This window comes from Aspergillus sclerotioniger (assembly GCF_003184525.1).
Source record: "Aspergillus sclerotioniger CBS 115572 chromosome Unknown BO94scaffold_14, whole genome shotgun sequence".
Lineage (NCBI taxonomy): Eukaryota > Fungi > Ascomycota > Eurotiomycetes > Eurotiales > Aspergillaceae > Aspergillus > Aspergillus sclerotioniger.
Window position 1 is genome coordinate 186913 of NW_020291004.1, and position 20245 is coordinate 207157.

Sequence of the window (20245 nt, forward strand, 5' to 3'; positions counted from 1 at the left end):
AAAATAAACAAATCAGGGCAATTCATTCACCCCGTCATTTCCATCATCGCAAAACCCAAAATGCTCCCAAAGGGGAATTGGCTCGTCACTGTCGCGGTAGCAGGCCGTGTGGCGGGTGGCATAGTCGCGTAGCTGTCCCCAGTCCTTGCACTCGTGGACTTGACCATCGCCTGCGGTGAAGTCACCGAAGCTGTAGAGGGGCGTGCTGTCGGCATTGCAGATGATGTACTGAACACGTTTAGCATGGAATCTGCGATTCAGGAGATGGGGGAAAGGGTTGAAGCTCACCTGTCGCAGTGCATCAAAGCAATGCTTCATATGTGCGCCCGGGGGATGGGTAAAGGGATTTCCCTCAATGGCTTCCAAGAAGGTCTTGCGGAGGATGCGCTGAGAGGTTTAACTCTAGCCCATGGACACCACAGAGGGAGAGGGATCACTCACCAGGCAATGCAGGTAATGATACGCCTCCAGCAAATACACCCCTTTACTCCCATCCGAGGGGAGATACATGCTGTCGGGCCAGCCGTGATCTTGCGCCCAGGTGCGGTCGATGGCCACGAACCCGTGGGCGGGCTGGATAGCCTCCCATAGCCCGTCCTCCTCAGTTCGATTGCTATTCATACTGTAGGGAGTATTCCACCAGAATTGCTTCCAGGTGGTGTCGAGAGTGTAGCGTTGGGGGGCTTGATCTACTATCGTTGGCATTTGTGCTCCATGCTCCGGGGGGGGAATAACGTACCAGATGATGGAGGTATGGTTGGTTTTAGGATTGATTGACTTGAAGATCCCCAGTGATATCCACAGAAACTAGAAATGGCAGTAGAGAGGAGCAAGATCACGACGAAGAGGATCCCCTGAGGAAGAAACTGTTTGCGTGGGCGTGATGTGGAGAATTCTTCCAAGGACGGATCATCGGGCATAGAACCTCCCTCCTGTGCGGCCACAGGCTGATAACTATGGGCTGCCATGCGGTCGATGACGGGGAAGCATAACAATTAAAGCGTAGGGGGGTGGATATGAAGTCAAGAGTATGGAGGAATCACGAGCACACATCCATGGCGGCGGAGGGGACAGCGCCGCCTGGCGGTGTAAATCCATAAGTACGGCGAGATTGCTTCGGAGGATAGGCAATGGCCGGGCCCTCAAAGGCTACATTGGAGCCTGTGACTCCCCACCTGGTACTCATGCAGCCAGGCCCACGCTAATGCCGGTGACGCAGAAAAGGGCCATAAGTACTACTAGGTACCCCCTGGAAGCTCTCTCTCGGGGGTGATGGATTCCCTCCAGCGCAGTTACGGCTGGCTGCGAGCGCATTCCTGTCTATCTAGCGCCTCTCATTGTCTTCCTACCTCCCCCCCAATCCATCTCTCACTCCAACCATGCCTTTATTCGCGGCCAAGGGCAAACCCACTGAATATTCTCTCCTCCACCACGTCGATTCCCCCGAGGGAGTAGTACACGAAGAAGCGGAGGAGTGGCCGAAACGTCTTCATAGACCTAGTCGGCTTCCCATTGCCCTCGTGGTGACACTGATAGGCGTGCTATATGTAATAGCGTCGTTGCTGTTCTTTCCCACCCGGCCGACGGCCTGTGTCCACCCTCGTCTGCGACGAGAATGGAGGACCCTGGGTCCATCCGAGAAGAAAGCGTACCTTGCTGCTGCTCGATGCCTTACCCGAACTTTGTCTCCCCGGGGCCCGAGTGTGGCTATTCATGATGAGTTCTCGCTGCTTCATAGTCGTACGGGAAATTACTGTAGGTGGTGACTATTTTACCCAAGGCCCAGGCAGCCCCCCCCTCGGCCATGATATGTCTCATAACTATAAAACCAATGGACTAATAGATAAACCAGCTCACAATGCCGCCCCTTTCCTGCCATGGCATCGCTACTTCATTCAGGCCTATGAGCAGGCCCTACACACCCACTGCAACTACACCGACACACTCCCGTATGCCCCCCCCCCTTAAATCACCATGTTCCCTTCCCATTCTCATCTCACCGTAACAGATACTGGGACTGGACCCTCGACCACGCCAACCTCATTCGCTCCCCCATCTGGCACCCCATCGATGGATTCGGATCCAACGGGTCCGGTCCTGACAGCGTCGCCGCCGGTCACTGTGTCCAGGACGGTCCCTTCGCCGGTTTCACAGCGGCGTATTTTGAAGGCACTTACCACCCCCATTGTCTCTCTCGGGGGTTCCTCAACGAAGAGACTATCAAACGGGTTGGTAATCTCACTGTCAAACCCTCTATCCTGCAGGAAATCATCACCCAGAATTCCACATACTTCGATTTCCTTCTGAGCGTGGAGCAAATGTCGCACTTGACCATTCCGTACATAGTCCAGGGGGATTTCTCAAAGGTTACGGCGCCGAACGGTATGATACCCCCTCTCCCTCAATTCCTCTGTTCTCAAGACTTATTGTTGATGGTGAATAGATCCGGTATTCTTTCTCCATCACGCCCAGGTAGATCGCCTATGGTGGAGTTGGCAGTTGGTGGGAACGGACCGGAGAAAGCAGTATAATGGCATTGCTCGGAGCGAGTCGACAGAGGAAGCGAGGTTGACGGATCGATTGGAGTTCGGGGGGATTGTGATGGAATCGCCCCGGGTGGAGGACGTGATGGATACGGAGGGTGGAGTGCTGTGTTATCGGTATGATGTGGATGCAGTGACGGGGAATATTTGATCTTCACTCTGATTTCCAGTGGACAATAATCCAATCCACACCAACGATTAGTAATGATAGTTTCTCCCCTCAGCACAATTCACTTTCATCTTCATCGTCAATGCCAATGACTATATAATTACACGGACTCACACAGGTGAGAATGAAGACAAGGAAACAACACAAGTCACATGTTTCATCCCCAGTTCCTTTGGAGAAAGATTTCTACACACGGCGACGACGCACCCGGACAATATTCCGACGCTTCGAGGCAGTAGAGATGGTCAGCGTCTCTGAAATACCAGCTGTGCATTTGGTGCCGGCGGCCATGCTCTGCGACGCATCCCATGCGCCGTTGACACAGCGCTGGAACGCCGTGCCGTTGTTGCAGTACCAGTAGTTTTCTTGGGTGCAGGAGCCGGTCAAGACACCGGAGGTTATTGCTGAAACTACGGAGATCGAGGTAGTGCTGGGGGTCGAGCTGGTGTTATCGCTAGAGCCCGGCTGAGTTTGGCTGCCGATGGTCAGGCCACTGCTGGGCTGGGTGGCAGTGGTGTCGGTGGTATCGGTATTGGCGGAGCTGGTAGGCTGAGGGCGGGATGAAGTGATCATTGTTGTTTGGGGATTGGTAGAGGACACGGCAGGGGAGGTCATGACAGCAGGATCTGTGGTCGCGGCGCTGGTGATGGCCGCAGGGGTGGTTTCAGCAGCAGCGGTGGCAGTGGGAGTGGCAGTACTGCCAGCAGTGTAGAGAGTCGGACCGGGAATTATGTAGCTGGTGATGGATTGCCAGATGTCGACGTAGATGCCCGGGTCGGTGTCCTTGTATAGTGCCGTGCCCAGGGTTCCGCTGGGAGTCGCGGTACCACTGCCAGTCACATTGAGGTTGATGCACTGGGGGTAGTTCTGGGCACCATCCAAGTCCTCGGCGCCGTGAAGAGCAATGATTTCGTGACGGAGGACGTAGTTCCCAGCCTCGATATCAGTGGGAATGGTGATGGTGCGGCTGTAGTTGGCATTGATGAGTTGGTCCGTGGCCCATGTACCAGGGATCTCGGTGTCGTCGATCAAGCCACCAGCGTCGATCTTGAAGAACTGCAGGGCTGTCTTATCGACGTCCGAGCAAGAACCGTTGCAGTTGGCCAGGTAGGTGATCACCGGGCCGTGATGGTCATCGGGCCAGGTGTTCCAGGTCATTTTGACGGCTCCACCGGGCGCAATTGGGGCAGAGAGGGCAGCTGGAGAGGAACCACGGTGACAGATGATGTTGGAGCTGTCGTAGTTCGTGGGCGAGACGTACCCATCATCCGTGGCATTGGTAGACCAGGCAATCAGTTCCGGGGGGTCGGACTCGTAGTAGTAGGTGTCGACGAGGTAACCACCGTACGTGGTACCATCTACCTCGATGCTGGAGACATAGCCATGGCCTGTCACTAGAGAAACAGAGGCCAGCAGGACGCTGACAAGTTTGGAAAGAGACATATTGTATGGCTTCACACACAGCGGAAGAAAGACAAGGGGGTAAAGAATGGAAGAACTTCAGTCATTGAAGTTAAAGAAAGGAATGAATGACTAGAGTCAGAACAGAAGATGAACTTGCTGAAGAGAACCCTGTCAATGGGGATGATTGGGCTATTTAACATGTTGTTAGTGGATGGGCCCTTAACAAGCAAGGGCCTGCTTCGATCTAAGCGAAGGCTCCAGTGGCTCCAGATCCAGTAGCTTTAATGAAGGGAGTTCGATCGCATCCATCCGATAAAGCCGAGTGGCATTTCTCTCTGTTGAGCTCTGCCCTACGCTGGTTGTTTCAGCTGTCTTGTGGAGGTTGATGGAACCCCGGGGAATGACGCGTCCATCCCTAGATTTATCACCCAGTCAATATCCGTGATAGTCAGAAGTCTCGCTGGAGTGGGAACTCTATCTGCAACTATGATTCAGTCATTGCATCGTTTACCTTCGAGGGATGAATCAACCATTCATCTTCGGGTCCATCGGTGGCAGTATGCGGGGACTCCACCCGAGTGTTGGAGATAAATTAGGGTCGGTTGATCGGGGGTTCAACCGAAGGGAAGAAACACGCCAGCGCCTAAGCGAGATGACAGGAACGGCCCCACTAATTCTCGGATCGGACAAAGAAGCGGTTCTTACTTTCGCTTCCTGAGTCAGTCGGCCAAACTGTGCTCTCGGTCCCAACCACTCAGATTGTGGGGTGAAATACATCCAGGGAGATGATTTTCAGATTTTTCGTGTTGTCCGGATCGATGGCAAGTGATTTTATGGATTTGCATATTAGTTTAATGTATGAGCACTCCGATGTACCTATACAATCGGAGCAGAGGATTCTGATTGGCCGGGCGGCGGGTTACCACGGTAATCCCCGAGTAACACTCATCCGTCAACCGCAGTGGTACTGTACGCAGTGCCTCCTATCATCCTCTTAACCATGCGCCGAACCCCACAACCCCCCTGGAAGAGCACCCTGGCCAGTCTCCACCAAAAAGTCCACTCGCATCGTCCATCCCAATACACGCGGTTCCTCTCATCGCGTCCGGGCGGGAGAGTAGGGGCATCCCACCCACCAGAACTATACACGGAAAAGCCAGGGGGAACCTGTCAGCGCGTCCTATTCTGTCCCACTATATGCGAAGGCTAACTCTTCTGAAGATGAGAAAATTCCCGAGGAATACCTGTACAGGTACACCAGACATCGATGGTTGTAAGCGAACCAGTCCCTTCGCATCACCCCCTTGGCTCACCAGATCCGCCCAGATCCAACGAGCAGGAGGAGTTATCCAAACGCTATGTGCGCTTCAACCTCCAGGGACTGCTTGATTCTGCTGTTTATGCCTGTGAAGGGGCTCAGTATTGTATGTTCTACCCTGGTGCATGCTCGACCGCATACAGCTAACCATCAGCAGGCACCCAGGTCGTCAAATGCGCTGAGGGTCTACACAACAAGGCATTTATCCTAACCATGAACAATGGCGTCGAGGTCTTTGTTAAGCTCCCCAATCCGAATGCCGGGCCTCGCCAGTACACCACTGCCTCGGAGGTGGCGACGCACGCGCTGGTGAGATCGGCAGTGTTGCCTCTTTCAGAACCCCTACTGATAGTGGAGACCAGCTCCGTGATGTTTTCAAAATCCCTGCCCCTCGCGTGCTAGCCTGGTCCTGCGATGCAGAAAATACCCCTGTTGAGGCAGAGTATATCATTGCTGAGAAGGCACCGGGGGTCAGGCTCGGTTCGGTATGGGGTCAATGGCCGCGCGAAGCCAAGCTGAAATTAATCACCCAGATTGTCGACATGGAGAATACCCTGACCACTGTGTCGTTTCCCAGGCACGGTTGTATCTACTTCAAAGACGACTTGCGCTCATTAACAGGGAAAGCTGAAGACATTGATGGCGACTCAGAATGCCTCGCTCGTTATTCGATCGGGCTTCTTACCTCTGCAGAGCTTTGGGACCATGGTAGGAGTGAAATGACCTTGGATCGTGGTCCTTGTGAGTGAGCTCGTCATGGATGTATCGTTGGGTATCAAACTGTTGTTAACACTTCCACACAGGGCTCAATCCACATGAATATACACAAGCATTAGGGCGTAATGAAATTGCATGGATCAAATCATCTGCCCACCCTCGCATGAACTACTACAAGTCTGCTGAAGATCCTGAGCGCCCCGAGGATGGCATTTTGCTTCTCACTCAGTACATGAATGCAGCCCCTTATTTAGTTCCCCCATCGACCGATGAAGCCTCCAATTGCAAGGTTCTCTGGCACCCAGATCTGCATCTCGATAATGTGTTCGTTAACCCCGATACCCGGGAAATCACCTGCATTGTGGACTGGCAATCTGCATGTGTGGCCCTGCTGTTCTATCAGTCTACTGTGCCCCGGATGTTCCGACATCGTCGGCCTGTGCAACAAGGTTGGGTCGTCCCCGAACGACCTGCCAATTACGATACCCTCAGCGACAGCGATAAACAAATGATCGACGATGACTTGGAGAGTGAGACCATTCACAAGTACTACGAAGCGCAGGTCTGTAAACGTGCCCCTCGGCATTGGGCCGTCCTCCATCAACAAACCGTTCCCATCCTCCAGAAGCCGGCCTGGCTGGTCACGGGGGTGTGGAAGAATCGGGATCTTTTCTTCCTCCGTCAATCGCTGATATCTGTCGCTCAACATTGGCAAGAAATTTCTCCTGGAAACCAGCCACCTTGTCCTATTCATTTCACGGAGAGTGATCTCGAATCTCACTCCAAGGAGGAAGAAAATATGGACGGCATTGGACACATGCTTGCCTTGTTTCGTGACCAAGGGGTTCTTCCAGTTGACGGGATGGTCAATCCGGATGATTATGAAACGGCCCGTGCAAACAATCGCAGATTCAAGGACATCTTCATTGGCCTGGCCAAGACGGAAGCTGAGAGGAGGTTATACACAAATTTATGGCCATATTGAAGGCAACAAACCACTCGCCACAAGGACGCCACTGGTGAAATGGGTTGCTCTGACAAAAAAAAGTGGATACCAACTTTCTGACCTAGCGTGCCTAAATGACACTACAACCACAACAACTAAGCCAACATTACATGCTACCTTTCTATAATTCGGGAACTCTGACCTTTATCCACCCTACTCCGTACTAAACTTAGCCTACATCTACATAGGCCAATAAATTCCCCAGTGTTCAGACCAACTGCCCGAAACAATGATTTCCTTGCCTAACTCAACTTACCTACATCGGACCTACGTAGACCCGGAGTAAATGCATTGGCCCTGTACATGTTGAGTAAACGTTGTTAAGAACAAACACTCCGAATCAATAGAGGCAATCAGTTCATGTCATGCTTATATGTTGTAGAATACGCCATCCCCGACTGAAGAGAAAGGTCCACCCGAGCCACAAGAATCAGTTGTGCTCTACCAGTTATTCTCTCTATACACCTGACTTTGGTCTTAAAACTGAACTTCTAAAATCATCGGCCTTGACATACTAAGTCCGAACAACAATGGCAAAAGCCCGGTATAGACCGGAGTAGCGCCAATTCACTATAGATCTCTGAGAGCTATCTTTGAATCCTCAGTCTGCTTCATTCTGGATGAAGACAACCTTCCATCTACGGTATCTACAAGCGAAATTTTACCCACTGACATACACTTACTACTTGGATTCCATTTTGATGTATCAGGGACCTGAATCATTCTAGTTGCTGTTTCATTATGAGATATATTTTATACTCCATTTTGCTTTCCATTTTAACCAAATGGCCACTCCGTTCGAGATTCCACCTCTGGCCAGCGTCATTTATCTTTATACCCAAAGTTGGGCAACTGAGATGAAAACAGTGAGCTATGTGTAGTGTATATATATCTGCCGTCTATCGTTCTTTAATATATGTGACTCTTAGACGTAGACAAGCCAGAACCTCCCCCGAAACAATACACCCTAATCAATCTACCAACCCAGCAACCCCCCTTCTCCATCCCCCTCCTCCTCTTCCTCCTCCGACCACACCTCCACCTCCCTCTCCCAAATCAAATCCCCATCCCGATCCGGATCCTCCACATGACACGCCGGCACTATCATCTCCCCCATCTCAATCCCCCTCACCTCCCTCAACCCCAATCCCAACCCAGCACCTCCCTCCTCCCTCTCCTCCCTCTCCTCCCTCATCCCCCCCTTCAACCCATGCACATGAAAATCATAAACCCCACCCATCCCCACCTCATACCCCCTAACCACCAACGTCTCCAATCCCAGTGGCACCCTCTCCCCAAGCCTAAACCCATCATCTCTATCCCTTCCAACTCCCCTAGCCATATACAACAGAAAATCCACATCGAGAGCCACCTTCCTCAACGCCGAGAAATCCGCCAACGATCCATTGATTCCCCACACCCAGGCTGGCAAAATACACGACGGTTCATTCTCCAAGTACTCGTGTTCATCTTCCCAATCATCGAGTGCCCTATTCTGTTCTTCTTCCTCGCTAACGCTAACATGAAGAAATTCCCCGCGGGACCATTCCGGCGGAATCCCCGCGTCTATATCCAACATCTCTAGTGTATTTCTATGAATTAAGAGTGCTTGTAGGATCCTTCGATAATCGGATAACGTGTAGGTTGGATCCCGATCCGGTGCTCTTCCGCCGATGGAGTATTGGAATTCGCGGAGGTGTTTACAGGAGCAGATGATTCGGATGAGATCTGGGTCAGCGATTGAGGAGTGGTTGATTTTGATGGTGGAGATGTTGGATGTGGAGATTGGGAATCCGCGTTTTCCGTATATGTCTGTGCGGTAGAGATCTGTGGTGAGGAATTCGATGGCGGGGAGGTGGTGGAAGTGGGTCATTAGGCCGAAGAGGTCTAGATTGAAGTAGAAGCGGTTCTCGTCCCAGAGTGTAGGGGATGCGGAGGTGGTTAGGTAGATGTGTTTGAGGTTTGAGAGTGGTTTGGGGGGAAAGTGATAATTGTTGTTGATTTGGTAGAGGAGCCATTCCAACGGGTATTGGATTGGGTTGTGATTGTCCTGGAGTGGGGTTTCGGTCCAGTACATCCCGTTCTCTGTTCCGTAGGGTTGGGTCAGAGATAGGGAGTGGAGGTTTGGGGCGGTGGAGATGATGAGGGCTGTGAGGGTTTGGGCGAGGAGGAGTTCCCGGGGGGCGTGGGGTCTAATAGATACTTCTATTTAGTTTGAAAATATCCTACTGGTATGTGGTAGGTAGGTATGTACTAACCCTGTAACCCTAAACCAATCTCTCTCTTCCGGATTTCTTCTGCGAAGTAACGATACCTGCGCAACAATCCTCACCAACCGATCTATTTCCTCTACAGGAAATCCCGCGGTTTGGATCGCAGCTCGGATTAGGTCTTTGTATTCTTCGTTCAGTGTTGCTGATACATTGGGCTCGTAGCCTGATATACCGTGGTGAATCCACGGGTCGTAGAACTCGATATGCCGGACGTAGTGACCGAGAGATGGTTGTTTGAGGATGCGGATGAGAAATGTGAATGCGCGGGAGAGGTCCGTGGCGTTGTTGGTGATGCGGATGCGGCGGAACTGTTTACGGGTGTTCATGTCGCAGAGGGAGTATAGGTGGTGGTTTTGGATGGATAGAGATGCGATGTCCTTGGGCGAAGGGAGGAGGGAGATGATTTGGAGGAGGGTTTCTTTGGGGAGGTGGGTGAGGGGCATTTTAACTGGGGAAGCGGGGATTGATGAAGATGTGGATGGAGGTTTGGGATTGTGTTTCGATTGTGTTGAATAAATGCAGGGAAGTGGTGGTTTTATAGATCTTGCAATGCTGGACATGTTCTCAATGTGGATAACTGTTAGGCAACGACTAGGCAGCACCGCTCGGGCCACTTGTTTTAAGGGTGGTCTGTGCTCAGCAGATAGCATTGTGGTTGACAAGGGCACAGGCCATTGGATGGATTGGATTGGTTGGATACAGAGCTAGTTTAATTTAGCAGATGTGCAAACATATATAGAAACCATGGAGCCTTGTCTATCGTTACATAACAACGGCCAGAGGATGGTGAACTACGACATCACGTGATATGGAGGAAATACAAATGGTTGAATCATCCTTCTTGACATGTTCCTTCAAATACACTACAATGGACAAACTTATAGAACCAGAAAGTAGCAGAAAGATAAGTTTAATCGATCCAGGCTAAAGTCTAAATTATCACCACTCCCATCTGCCACACACATCCCCACTATATATATTCTCACCACTCACAAACAACCATCGGCTTCATCTCAATCACATTAAACTCATAACAATAAATCGGCTTCGTGGATCCATCCCACTTCGTGCACTGCACTGTCTCCGACATATCGGGACAAGTAAATGTCCCCGGACCGTCGCTGGTGCCCTTATACACGCAGTCCTTCATATCGTGGATCTTGAACGGCAGGGTCCAGTCCCCATCGGGATACGGATATCCCTCGCTGTCCTCGTCGTTGGGAGCGGGTTCGGAGCCCACTCCGTCACAGGCAGTAAAGGAGCCTCCGATTTTAGGGGTGACGAATTCCCATTCGAATGCGTTGAGAGAGCTGGGGTCGATGTCCAGCGCGATGATCAATTCCGCAGTTGGGGATGCGGTTTTTGATGTCGTGGTGCTGGTTTTGGTGGAGGTTGTTTTTGTTGAGGTTGTTTTGGTTGAGGTAGATTTGGTTGAGGTGGATTTGGTTGAAGTGGTTTTGGAGGTAGACTTGGAGGTAGTGCTATCCGACGTCGTAGTAGGTGCAGCAGTAGTTGCAGAAGCCGAGTTCCCTGGTTCTGCACCACTGGTGGCAGTCGTGGTGAGAGTGCTGGATACAGCTGGCCCGATACCACCGGGGATGATAACGACTGGAGTTCCGCTGACAGTCACGGTGGTCGGGGAAGTCACGGACGGGACGCTGATGGTGCTACCGCCTACGACGATTTCACCCGAGGTCGGGGTATATGCGGTCCCTGAGATGACGACCGACTCGGGGTAAGATGTGGTAGCGGTGGCCGTGTCGAGGGTGAGTAGTTGGGAGAGACCATTGTTACCTTGATCATCCCACGGCAGGACGGTGACCCCACTGACACAGTATTCTCCTGTGGTGGAAGACTCTTCCGTGACGTAGCAGCCGGTCTTGACACTCGAGCTGGTGGTGGTACATGTGGTGAGGTCGCAGGATACGGCGTAGTCGGTGACTGTCTTGGTGGAACACTCGCAGCCTTCGTACTCGGCACAGATGGTAGAGTAAGGTGTCGCGGTGGTTAGGGTTCGACAGGAGGTCACGGTCTGGGTGGTGCAAGAGGATGTGGATGTTGACGAGGAGTCGTCTGTCTTTTTGGGTAGTTTTCCACAGTCGCTGCTGCAGCTTGGGGAGTTTGGTCCGCGGCTGTAGGTACTTGTTGGGGCTGCCTTGTTGTCGTTTGGGGGACAGTCGATGGAGAAGATGTCCAGGAATTTGAAGCAAGAAGGTGTAGGGATTGATGGGAATCCCGGGGGGTCAATGTCGGGGAACTTGGGTCCTTTGACGTTGGGCAATGCAGACCAGTAGAATCCTCCTTTGGTCACTGGAATAACCACAGGGACTACGGTGGTTGAGGACGAGGAAGAATCTGTTCCGGTTGTCGAACTTGTCTCGCTTTCACCCCAGACGGTGGTGATGTATGTTGTAGTGGTCATCTTCGCTAAGCTTGTGATCTGATCTTCGGAAAAGGTCTGGACCGTCCCGTTAGCAGAGACGACTGTCGTGGGCAACACCGTATTGTAAGGCTCAGTGGAATCCCAGGATCCGTAATGCGTGGATTGTGCCGGGGGAGTGATCACGTAGGTGCCATTATCAACACTGATAGTCGCAGCTGGGGGTTGGAAGCTGGTGGTCATGTTGAAGGTGAATCTGGTTTCACCGTCTGGGACGTAAAGGGGCCAGAAGCTGAAGTGATTGGTGACCACTATAGGCATCTGCATTAGTTGGGGATACAATAGGAGGAAGTGGACATACCTGGAGTGGGGGTGATGGTGGTCGAGATAGTAGTGCCGCCCTCAACCACAGCGCTGGAAGCAGCGGTAATGGTGGTGGTGACAGTACTGCCACCCACAGCCACCGCGGTGGTGTAAGGAGTCGTCACGGTAGATGTGACGGTGCTGCCATCCACAACCGTGGACGTGGTGTACGTCGTGGTGATGGTAGTTGAGACCGTACTGCCACCCACGACGACGGTGGTGGTGTGAGCAGAAGTGGCACCGGCCGAAACAGTACTTCCACCCACGACGACATGGGTGCTCCAGGGAGCATAGGTCACAGTGGAGGAGGTGTTAGAGGTCGACGTGGGCATCACCATCGTGCAAGGGGGGTAACATTGGAAGATCGGACTGGGCTCTCCGAAGACGATAGGATCGATATAAACCACTCCAGATCCATCCTCTTCTTCATTCCCTGAGCTGCCAATATCTGCGCCTTGCTCGGACAAAACCAGCCAGGCACTGATATCAGTTGAGTAGCCACTGCAGAAGACACATGTTAGTGAGTGATACTGATTCGTGATGGGAAAATCACGAGAAAGGGCCTCACTTCTTATTGTCGGCCTGATAGGTAGGGGGAATGACGCCTCCATCAGGGTAGACCATTTCGGTTGCACCGATGGTGAAAAGATTGTACATCCACAGACCCTGGGTGTAACTAGTCTCCATGAGACGCTCTTGGCAGCTTTCATCATCGAGGCAATCCTCGCTGTAGGATTCAAAGAAGCTGTACAAGCCGGCGCTGTAGATGAAGACGTTCTCCGAGCTCAGCACCTGCAAAGCCCAAGCCTTCTCGCAATTCGAGCCCGATGTACAGTCCTCAAAGGTCGGATCTGATTCAAAAGTACCAATGGTGTATGGCTTGTCTGCAGCAGGCGTGTCCTGGAAGTAGGGGCTCTCGGTTTGGATATGACCAAGGTAGATGTCCTTGGCATTATACAGCTGATATTGATACAGAATGCTGTGCTCCGAGGCACATCCATAGAACCATGTCGGGCCTGTACAAAGAATGTAAGCATATCTCAGAACTAGAGGCATTCCACGTACCTTGAGATTCTATCAACACTCCTCGGGCAGCGTAAATGTTAAGCTGCGTCGCTGAGGTGTCGGTGTCGTTGCTACTGATTTGAACATCCAGATCATGGTCTGCTACCCAAGCCCATACGTTCTCAAAATATCCTGAAGAAGTAGGTGTCAGGTGCAGCAGCATGCTGGCAGCCATACAGTCCTTGTTGACAGTATCCGACTTGGGACAGTCGCTCATCTGGAGGTCCGTTCCATTGGCACCACCCACTCGGAAGTGCGAATCCCACATTCCGGCTGCAGTCGGTTAGCCAGGCCATGCGATGAGTAATGAAGTCTTACCTGAGCCTTGAGTGGATTCACGGACATTCCACTCCATGAGAATGGCACCGGCAGTGGGACCTTTCACAGTGAACAGCATATCACTGATCTCCAGGGTACCTGAGTCTCCCTCATACCCTACTTGCACCATGACCTGAGGGCTGAGTTCATCCTCAAAATACTCGCCTGTGCCCATAATTTGAGACCATCCCTCCCCGACAATAATAGAGCCGACAGGAACAAAAACGGTACTCTTAACCAGGTAGATACCGGCAGGGAAGAAGATCGGGGAACCCACGTTATCACTAAGCAAGGTGTTGATAGCATCCGTTTGGTCTCCAGTCGCATCATTACTGATATTGTGTGCCGTTGCCACGATAAAGTCGCTCGCGGAGTAGGTGTCATACTGGGGCCGAGACTTAGTGAAGTAATCTCCATCCCCATCCAAAAGACTCTCGGGCTTATCAGGAGAGACATCCAGTAAGCCATAGGTCTCAGTACCAGTGCCATCAATGGATGTGTAGCGTCTCCCATACGCCCAGGACTCGATGTAAATGGATCCAGAAGAACCTGCCAACCGTCAGTCTTCACCACCACAACAGGGTATGCAGTTAGGGCAAACTCACCTTCGAAGAGAGTATCACCACCCGAGATCAACACAATACTGGCCGAATCCTGAACTAGCAAGTTATCCAGAATAATATCAGGATACGGACCACCATCGCGCAGAGTGATCGGGTATGGCACTGAGTAAAAGGTGGAATCTACAAGCAGTCAGCGCTGACTGCAAGAGCCTGGGCTTCTGCCAAACACTTACCAACCACCGCAATAGAACCCGTGCCCTGACTATCTTCACTTCCAACGCTGGTGCAGTCAAACGCAACCCAAACACCGTCAAACTCAACATTCTTCCAAGTAAAGCCCCAGTCCCAGATCATGGAAACACCGGTGAGACAGGAAGTGAATTTGAGGTTGCGTGCAGTATACTGCTGAGTACCAGCACGGAAGCCAATATTACCACCGTAGAATTCAAGGTCACTGAGAAATCCTCCGGAGCCATTCTCCATGAAGATACCAACCGCCGTGGTGGTTTCCTCCGAGGTTGACTCAGGCATGTTAAAATAGATGTTTTGCATGGACGTTGCCTGTGCCACCTGCCAGTGAATACCAGTGGGAACGTAGGCCTGGCCCGCGTCATAGTTGGTAAAGTTCATCTCAGTCATGTCAAGCTCAAAGTTACGGATCTGTCGATAAAATTGGTTTTGGTTGATGTACCACTCACTGCCGCTACCACCGGGGATGTAGGGGTCTGTGTCAATGAGCGCGATACCAGTGAAGTTGGCGGATCCTTTGATAATTGGTCGGTCATTGGGGTCACCAACGAATTGCGTGTAGTAGTACTGGACGATGGGAGTACTGATCAAGTAGGTACCAGGCTAGAAGTCATCCATTAGGCTCATCTTGCGTTTATTCATCTCTTCAAAAGGCACTTACTGGGAAGTAAACCAGGGCCCCCAGCACCGAGGTTGAGCCACAGTTCTCACCACAGCGGTTGCCGTCAGAGACTGCCCGGTTGATAGCTGCAGTGTCATCGGTAGTTCCATCACCGGTGGCGCCATAATCCATAACGTTACGATAAAACTCATACCCGCTAGGTGCGAAAGGCATCTGGAGTCGACATTAACGGAACGCTCTGATTCCAACAAAGGGGGTATTCAAAAGGGACTTACCTCTCCATGCGTGATGTCATCCATCCAAAAGTCGGAAGATCTACGATGAAGTGATCGGGCAGTAGAGTTGGTCCCGGTGCGATTTGTATGATATGCAGACTCATCATAGTGAAGAAGCTGAGCATCCGAAGTGATGGGTCCATTCATACTGCCTGCATGACGGTTAATGGGGATTCTTCCTTCGTCCAGTAGTCTAGTAGTTTGTACCTTTATCGGGAGCAGCGCCAAAAACATTGGGTTGGTTGTTGACCATGTACGACGGGGGAGTCTGTCAAGTTCTCTTAGTCATGTGAGTCACAAGCACAATGAGTAATGACATACCTTAGGCTTCCCCAGAGGAAGCTTAGAGGTATCATATCCAGAGGGCAGCTCGGGCAGTTCGAGCTCAACGATAGGTGTAAGGAAAGCAACGATTGTAGAAACATAGAAGGAAAGAAAACAAAGAATGAGGGCGATGCCCCAACCTCCACGAGAGGGGGCTGCCATAGTGGAAAAAGAAAAGGCAAAAGAATGACCTCCGCGAGGGAGTAGGAGTAGGAAAAAAGAGTGTAATCCAGGCCTTAGACCTGAGGGGACATGATGATAGACATTTGGACTGGCCTGGTCATAGGTACTTATAAAGCATTTCCACGGTGAAATGTGAAGGCTGACTGAAGTATCGTATCAAGGAGTCACGGAGAGATCCTGCATGACTGGATGGATCACTCATCAAACTATCTCGGACTCGGCTGCATACTATGGATAAATGTTGAAGACACGAAGAGATGAGGGTCCATTCACTAGCTTAGGGTTAGTGCTTATCTGCGGATCCCTTCAGCCTCCCGCTAATGCACCAGTCGCGCCGTGCCTCTGCATGAACGATGTGGTTGGCAGCGCCGGATAGACTATCCGATCCTTTGCGAACTATTCTGCAGAGATCATTTCGGCTATGACTTCTTCCCGAAAGACTCCATCCGACTCATCCTTCAAAGCCCCGTGGGGCATAGAGTTCGGGGAGGGTCAAAAATTAGTTCCTAGACTCGGCCTCGGTGATTACAGCTAGCCTCAAAATAGGAATCTTGGCTCGAGACGAGGGTTATACCATCCGATCATTATGCTCTCGTCCAAACAAAAGCAGGCCTTAGATACTCCTGTCCCAGTATGCTCTCCTGATTGAAAAAAAAAAAAAAAGGATCAAAGGATATTCTTTTTTCCTTTTTTTTTGCTCACCATCGTAACCATAGAGCTCCAAAAAATCTCGGACTTTGTATTTCTGCGTTAATATCCGATCTTATGGCCGAAGGTTAGGGTGGGTTCGACCTCCTGAAAGGGGTCATTTGTCCATCCTAGGGCCTGAAATGACAGAATTCCCCAACTAGACCAAAAGAGATACCTCTCAGGTTAGTGGAACAATTCCAAGGTAAATAGTTTCCAACATGAGATGCCTTAGTAAGCATCACACGACGCGATCCTAAAAAGAGGTAGTTAAGGACATCCTGAATGGCTAAAGAATCCTATCAACTGGTTTTAAGGGCTCCTGCTAAGCGTTCTTAGAGGCTTTGTCAATTTCCAAAGTACATCGATCAAGCACTCCCAAGGGGCTCAACTAATGGCTCTATCAGGCACCCCAAAAAGGGCTCTGTCAAGCATCTAAAAATTTAGTACTTGAGAAACCCCCGAGCAGAACCTGACCTAGTATTGCTCACCACTAGTGCGCTTCGCAAATTACACTAATTTCTGACCCTTGAGGAGCCCCACGTGAGCCGACAGGAGCAGAATTATTGATCAGGCAGCTACTCCGTGCCCTAGGCTAAAGGCTCTTGCACCTGTAATGGTTCTTTCTCAATTACCTTCAGTGGCTTATCTCCCATGGTATTCAGCCTAGGGGAGGATGCTCAGTAACCAGGGGATTTATAAATTGTCTTACTGACACCAATCCCATCGTGCAAAAAAATATTGTCGCTCATTTACCTACTGTCACTCATTTGCTCATTGTCATTCTTTTACTTGCTTCGGCATATTTCCTAATTAACTTCCCTCCCTTTCGTCATCATGATCGCCTCCATGCGAACCCAGACCTCCGGGGCAAACATGAGATTGCTCGGCAGTCTCACCTTGCTCTACCTCGGGTCTTTCTCCGCATTTGTCAGCGCAGAGCTGACCTACGAGGAAGCCAAGGACAAGGGTAATGCTCTATCCTGCCTGATGGAGAACACGCAGGCGGGTGCAGAGGCCTACATGGAGACCTACAAGCCCGGGACGGCTGTGGCAAGTCCTTACACTGCTTATAGTGATCTGACTAAATGGGGATGGCAAGATTCGGATAATTATCCCGAGGGTAATTATGAAGGTGTCTTGGACAATTATCTCACCACACAACTGGATATGGAGAATGAAGGTGGGGTGCCGATCGAACAAACCCAGACAAAGTCACCTCTCGTGGTTGAGGGTATTACCTATCCGGTAAGATGCCTCTGTTCTTGACTGGACTTTATGGCCGTGGTGGGCGCTTAAATACTGATATCGTCCAGCCTAGTGGAGGAAGATATGCAAACGTCTATTATCCGGAGGAAGGCCTGATCATTGCAGATGAGAACTATGGTCCGAGGAACAACAAGAAGATTGCGGAAGACGGCCAGCCCTATGTCAAGTTGCAGCAGTGGTCCGATGTTGTCTACCTGAACTGGGAAAACCAGGCAGGAAGCGATGTTTCCGAGTTGAAGGCTGTCATTCGGTTCAGCATTTCCAACCTCGGTGCCCAAGCAGTCATGAACACGGTGACTGGGGGTGCAGTCATTGGGGGCTATAAGAGCCCTATGAAGTTTGAGTCTGGGTCCGCTAACTACAATGCTCTGCTTGGAACTCCGAACGGGTCGGGTGTGGCCTGGCTTCTGATCAATCACAAGGCGCAACTTGGAATCAAGACGATCAAGTCTATTTCCTTGTTCCGGTCCAAGGAGCCCTTGGGGGGTGATCCGGTTACGAACATGGCGTTTGAGATAGTGGATTGGGAGGATACGTCCTCGACGACGTCGTCTTAGGGTATGAGACAAGATACTCGTATCTATGAGAGACTGGATACGGGATTGGTGCGAGATCGTCGTGGGAAAAGGGAGTGGGCGATGTGCCCTCTTAGGGGATGGGGATGTAGGGATGTAGTTGACTGGACCTCTCCAGAATGTATACCTTAATCAGATACTGTGTTTCTAGATGCTTGGTTCATTGCTTGGTTAAGCTCTTTGGGAGTTCTTGAATGAGCTTTTGAGAAGTACTTGCTGGTATTGCTTATCTATCTATGATGTTTTCAATTATGTGTCAAAAAAAATAATTCATTTGATGCTTACTAACGCGCTTCGCAACGCCTTAGCATGTGGACGGCCAGGACCTATTAAATGCCAAGGTATGCAGATACGCTCAGTACAAATACAAATGATCCGATCTGGAAGAAAAAGGCGAAGTCATGCTACTGATGGAATGGGCGGATTCCAAATGAACCATTTCCATTCCCGGCCAGAAGTGCTTTCTTTTGCGTTCGATATCCTCCAGATCCTCTGCACTCAAGATGCTCTCCCACCGAACGTACTGATCGGACTCTGATCTCGGACTCTGAGGCAGTTTAGGGGAGCCTTTGTCCGGGTACAAGAGACCTAGTGCTGCCATTCGTGTGCGATCCCAAATTGCGAAGCCAAAACGGCGGAAGGAGCGAAACTCCACATATCGACAGGGTGAGGTGTACCATGGTGACAAGGTTGTGAGGACGAATGAGTAGCCTGGCATGTTGTAATTCATGTCATTGGGATCGATGCTTTTGATCCGAAAGGCCGAAGGAGGAGAGCAGTGACAAGGAAACTGCCAGTCTGCACGGCGTGCGAGGGATTTGGCGGCGCGATATCTTTCGACCGGAGACGATAAGCCAGGAAACATGCAGCTGCAATCAGCCATTGTCCGAGTTTGCTCGATGAGCTGGTTAGTCAACGAATGCTGCCAGATCTCATCCAAATACAGCCCCTGCAGCTTGGACACTTCGCTAGCGGGCCAGTTCCACCGAGGGTTCGGTCCACTCACGGCGCTGCGCAATTCCCAAATAAGTATGAGCTGCCACAGAGCACGGATCGCCATCTGCTCTTCGATAGCCGACGGCGGTCCGGCATCGGCTTGCTGGTATCGTTCTCGCGGAGGCTTCGGGACGGGGAAATATTCGGAGACCCACAGCGACGGCGTCCGATGTACGTTGCGGATGTATTTCAGTTTGGGGTTTTCCAAACGATACATCTCAGAAGCCATGCACCGATCGATCATTTCATGCATACCCACATGGGCCAAATAGCGGACGGTTGATGATGCGGCTAAAACATCGCACAGGACGGGGAGAGGAATTTCACGTGGCAGCTGGGTATATTCCGTGTCGTCGGTGATATACTGTTTAATGAAGGTGTCCACTCCCTCCAGCGGACGGAAGTTCCATCGCAGATGGGCAAACTTCCGAATCAAGACCTGAGTCATATCTGGCAGGCTGAGGTCCATGATTGCCTCGATGACTCGACGGGCAGTGCCTTCTTCGTGCAACACGGAAAACACCGCCGGTGATGCGCGATACGCACTGTGGAGAGAGGCCAGATCCTCCAGTTGCTCCAGGACCATCACGAGCACCGGAGATGGTAAGATGGCCAGGATCTCAGGATGACCATGGTATTGCGACATGGTTTGCTCCATTTTCTCGGGAGACGAGCACCAGGTGAAAGGTTGAATTGACCCAGTAGAAATTCAAACTAGACGAGGCTATTGGGGTCAGATCTCAGCCGAGAGACTGATTTCCTCTTGGAAAGATATTAGTCGGCTGGAAATTGGTGCATGGATATACGTTTAAGCCTTGGGGTCTGCAGCGTCGAGATTACCCAGTCCAGCTAGTGTCTGGATCTAAGCCAGGCCCACACGAGATCGGTTCGAACCCCTGATGCCAAATCAGGGATTGACGGCCGGGATCAAGGCATGGTCCAGGGC

General features: G+C 51.2%; 8 protein-coding genes across 8 annotated transcripts; 3 read left to right on the forward strand and 5 right to left on the reverse strand.

Moving 5' to 3' along the window:
• Positions 1 to 12: 12 nt before the first annotated feature.
• BO94DRAFT_466059 (uncharacterized protein) lies at positions 13 to 705 on the reverse strand (the record flags this gene model as incomplete). Its single annotated transcript, XM_025608145.1, has 3 exons — positions 13 to 228; positions 289 to 387; positions 442 to 705. 3 exons carry the CDS (start codon positions 703 to 705, stop codon positions 13 to 15), a joined length of 579 nt encoding a protein of 192 aa, XP_025467296.1.
• A 932-nt stretch (positions 706 to 1637) lies between these two features.
• BO94DRAFT_422063 (Di-copper centre-containing protein) lies at positions 1638 to 2667 on the forward strand (the record flags this gene model as incomplete). The annotated part of the gene is made up of 4 exons (XM_025607410.1): positions 1638 to 1755; positions 1853 to 1949; positions 2009 to 2382; positions 2477 to 2667. Coding segments are annotated over 4 exons (780 nt in total), but the record flags the coding sequence as incomplete, so codon positions are not given.
• BO94DRAFT_67044 (lytic polysaccharide monooxygenase auxiliary activity family 9 protein) lies at positions 2603 to 4377 on the reverse strand. The gene has a single exon (XM_025617595.1). The coding sequence runs from the start codon at positions 4153 to 4155 to the stop codon at positions 2899 to 2901; it is 1257 nt and encodes a 418-aa protein (XP_025467298.1). The 5' UTR covers positions 4156 to 4377; the 3' UTR covers positions 2603 to 2898.
• A 1246-nt stretch (positions 4378 to 5623) lies between these two features.
• On the forward strand, positions 5624 to 7267 carry BO94DRAFT_492389 (uncharacterized protein). Its single transcript, XM_025609180.1, has 3 exons — positions 5624 to 5743; positions 5797 to 6175; positions 6238 to 7267. Exons 1-3 carry the CDS (start codon positions 5648 to 5650, stop codon positions 7134 to 7136), a joined length of 1374 nt encoding a protein of 457 aa, XP_025467299.1. The 5' UTR covers positions 5624 to 5647; the 3' UTR covers positions 7137 to 7267.
• Positions 7268 to 8133: 866 nt separating this feature from the next.
• BO94DRAFT_575218 (uncharacterized protein) lies at positions 8134 to 9915 on the reverse strand (the record flags this gene model as incomplete). The annotated part of the gene is made up of 2 exons (XM_025615066.1): positions 9416 to 9915; positions 8134 to 9349 (listed from the first exon to the last, which is right to left on the reverse strand). Exons 1-2 carry the CDS (start codon positions 9871 to 9873, stop codon positions 8134 to 8136), a joined length of 1674 nt encoding a protein of 557 aa, XP_025467300.1. The 5' UTR covers positions 9874 to 9915.
• A 2134-nt stretch (positions 9916 to 12049) lies between these two features.
• BO94DRAFT_596188 (glycoside hydrolase family 55 protein) lies at positions 12050 to 15518 on the reverse strand (the record flags this gene model as incomplete). The annotated part of the gene is made up of 10 exons (XM_025616245.1): positions 12050 to 12121; positions 12383 to 12674; positions 12742 to 13189; positions 13239 to 13511; positions 13557 to 14105; positions 14162 to 14299; positions 14353 to 14971; positions 15030 to 15203; positions 15266 to 15417; positions 15473 to 15518. 10 exons carry the CDS (start codon positions 15516 to 15518, stop codon positions 12050 to 12052), a joined length of 2763 nt encoding a protein of 920 aa, XP_025467301.1.
• Positions 15519 to 17335: 1817 nt separating this feature from the next.
• On the forward strand, positions 17336 to 18285 carry BO94DRAFT_546336 (uncharacterized protein; the record flags this gene model as incomplete). The annotated part of the gene is made up of 2 exons (XM_025613287.1): positions 17336 to 17707; positions 17776 to 18285. The coding sequence occupies 2 exons, from the start codon at positions 17336 to 17338 to the stop codon at positions 18283 to 18285; spliced, it is 882 nt and encodes a 293-aa protein (XP_025467302.1).
• Positions 18286 to 18556: 271 nt separating this feature from the next.
• Positions 18557 to 19945, reverse strand: BO94DRAFT_624305 (uncharacterized protein; the record flags this gene model as incomplete). Its single annotated transcript, XM_025617207.1, has 1 exon — positions 18557 to 19945. The coding sequence occupies one exon, from the start codon at positions 19943 to 19945 to the stop codon at positions 18659 to 18661; it is 1287 nt and encodes a 428-aa protein (XP_025467303.1). The 3' UTR covers positions 18557 to 18658.
• Between the last annotated feature and the right edge of the window lie 300 nt (positions 19946 to 20245).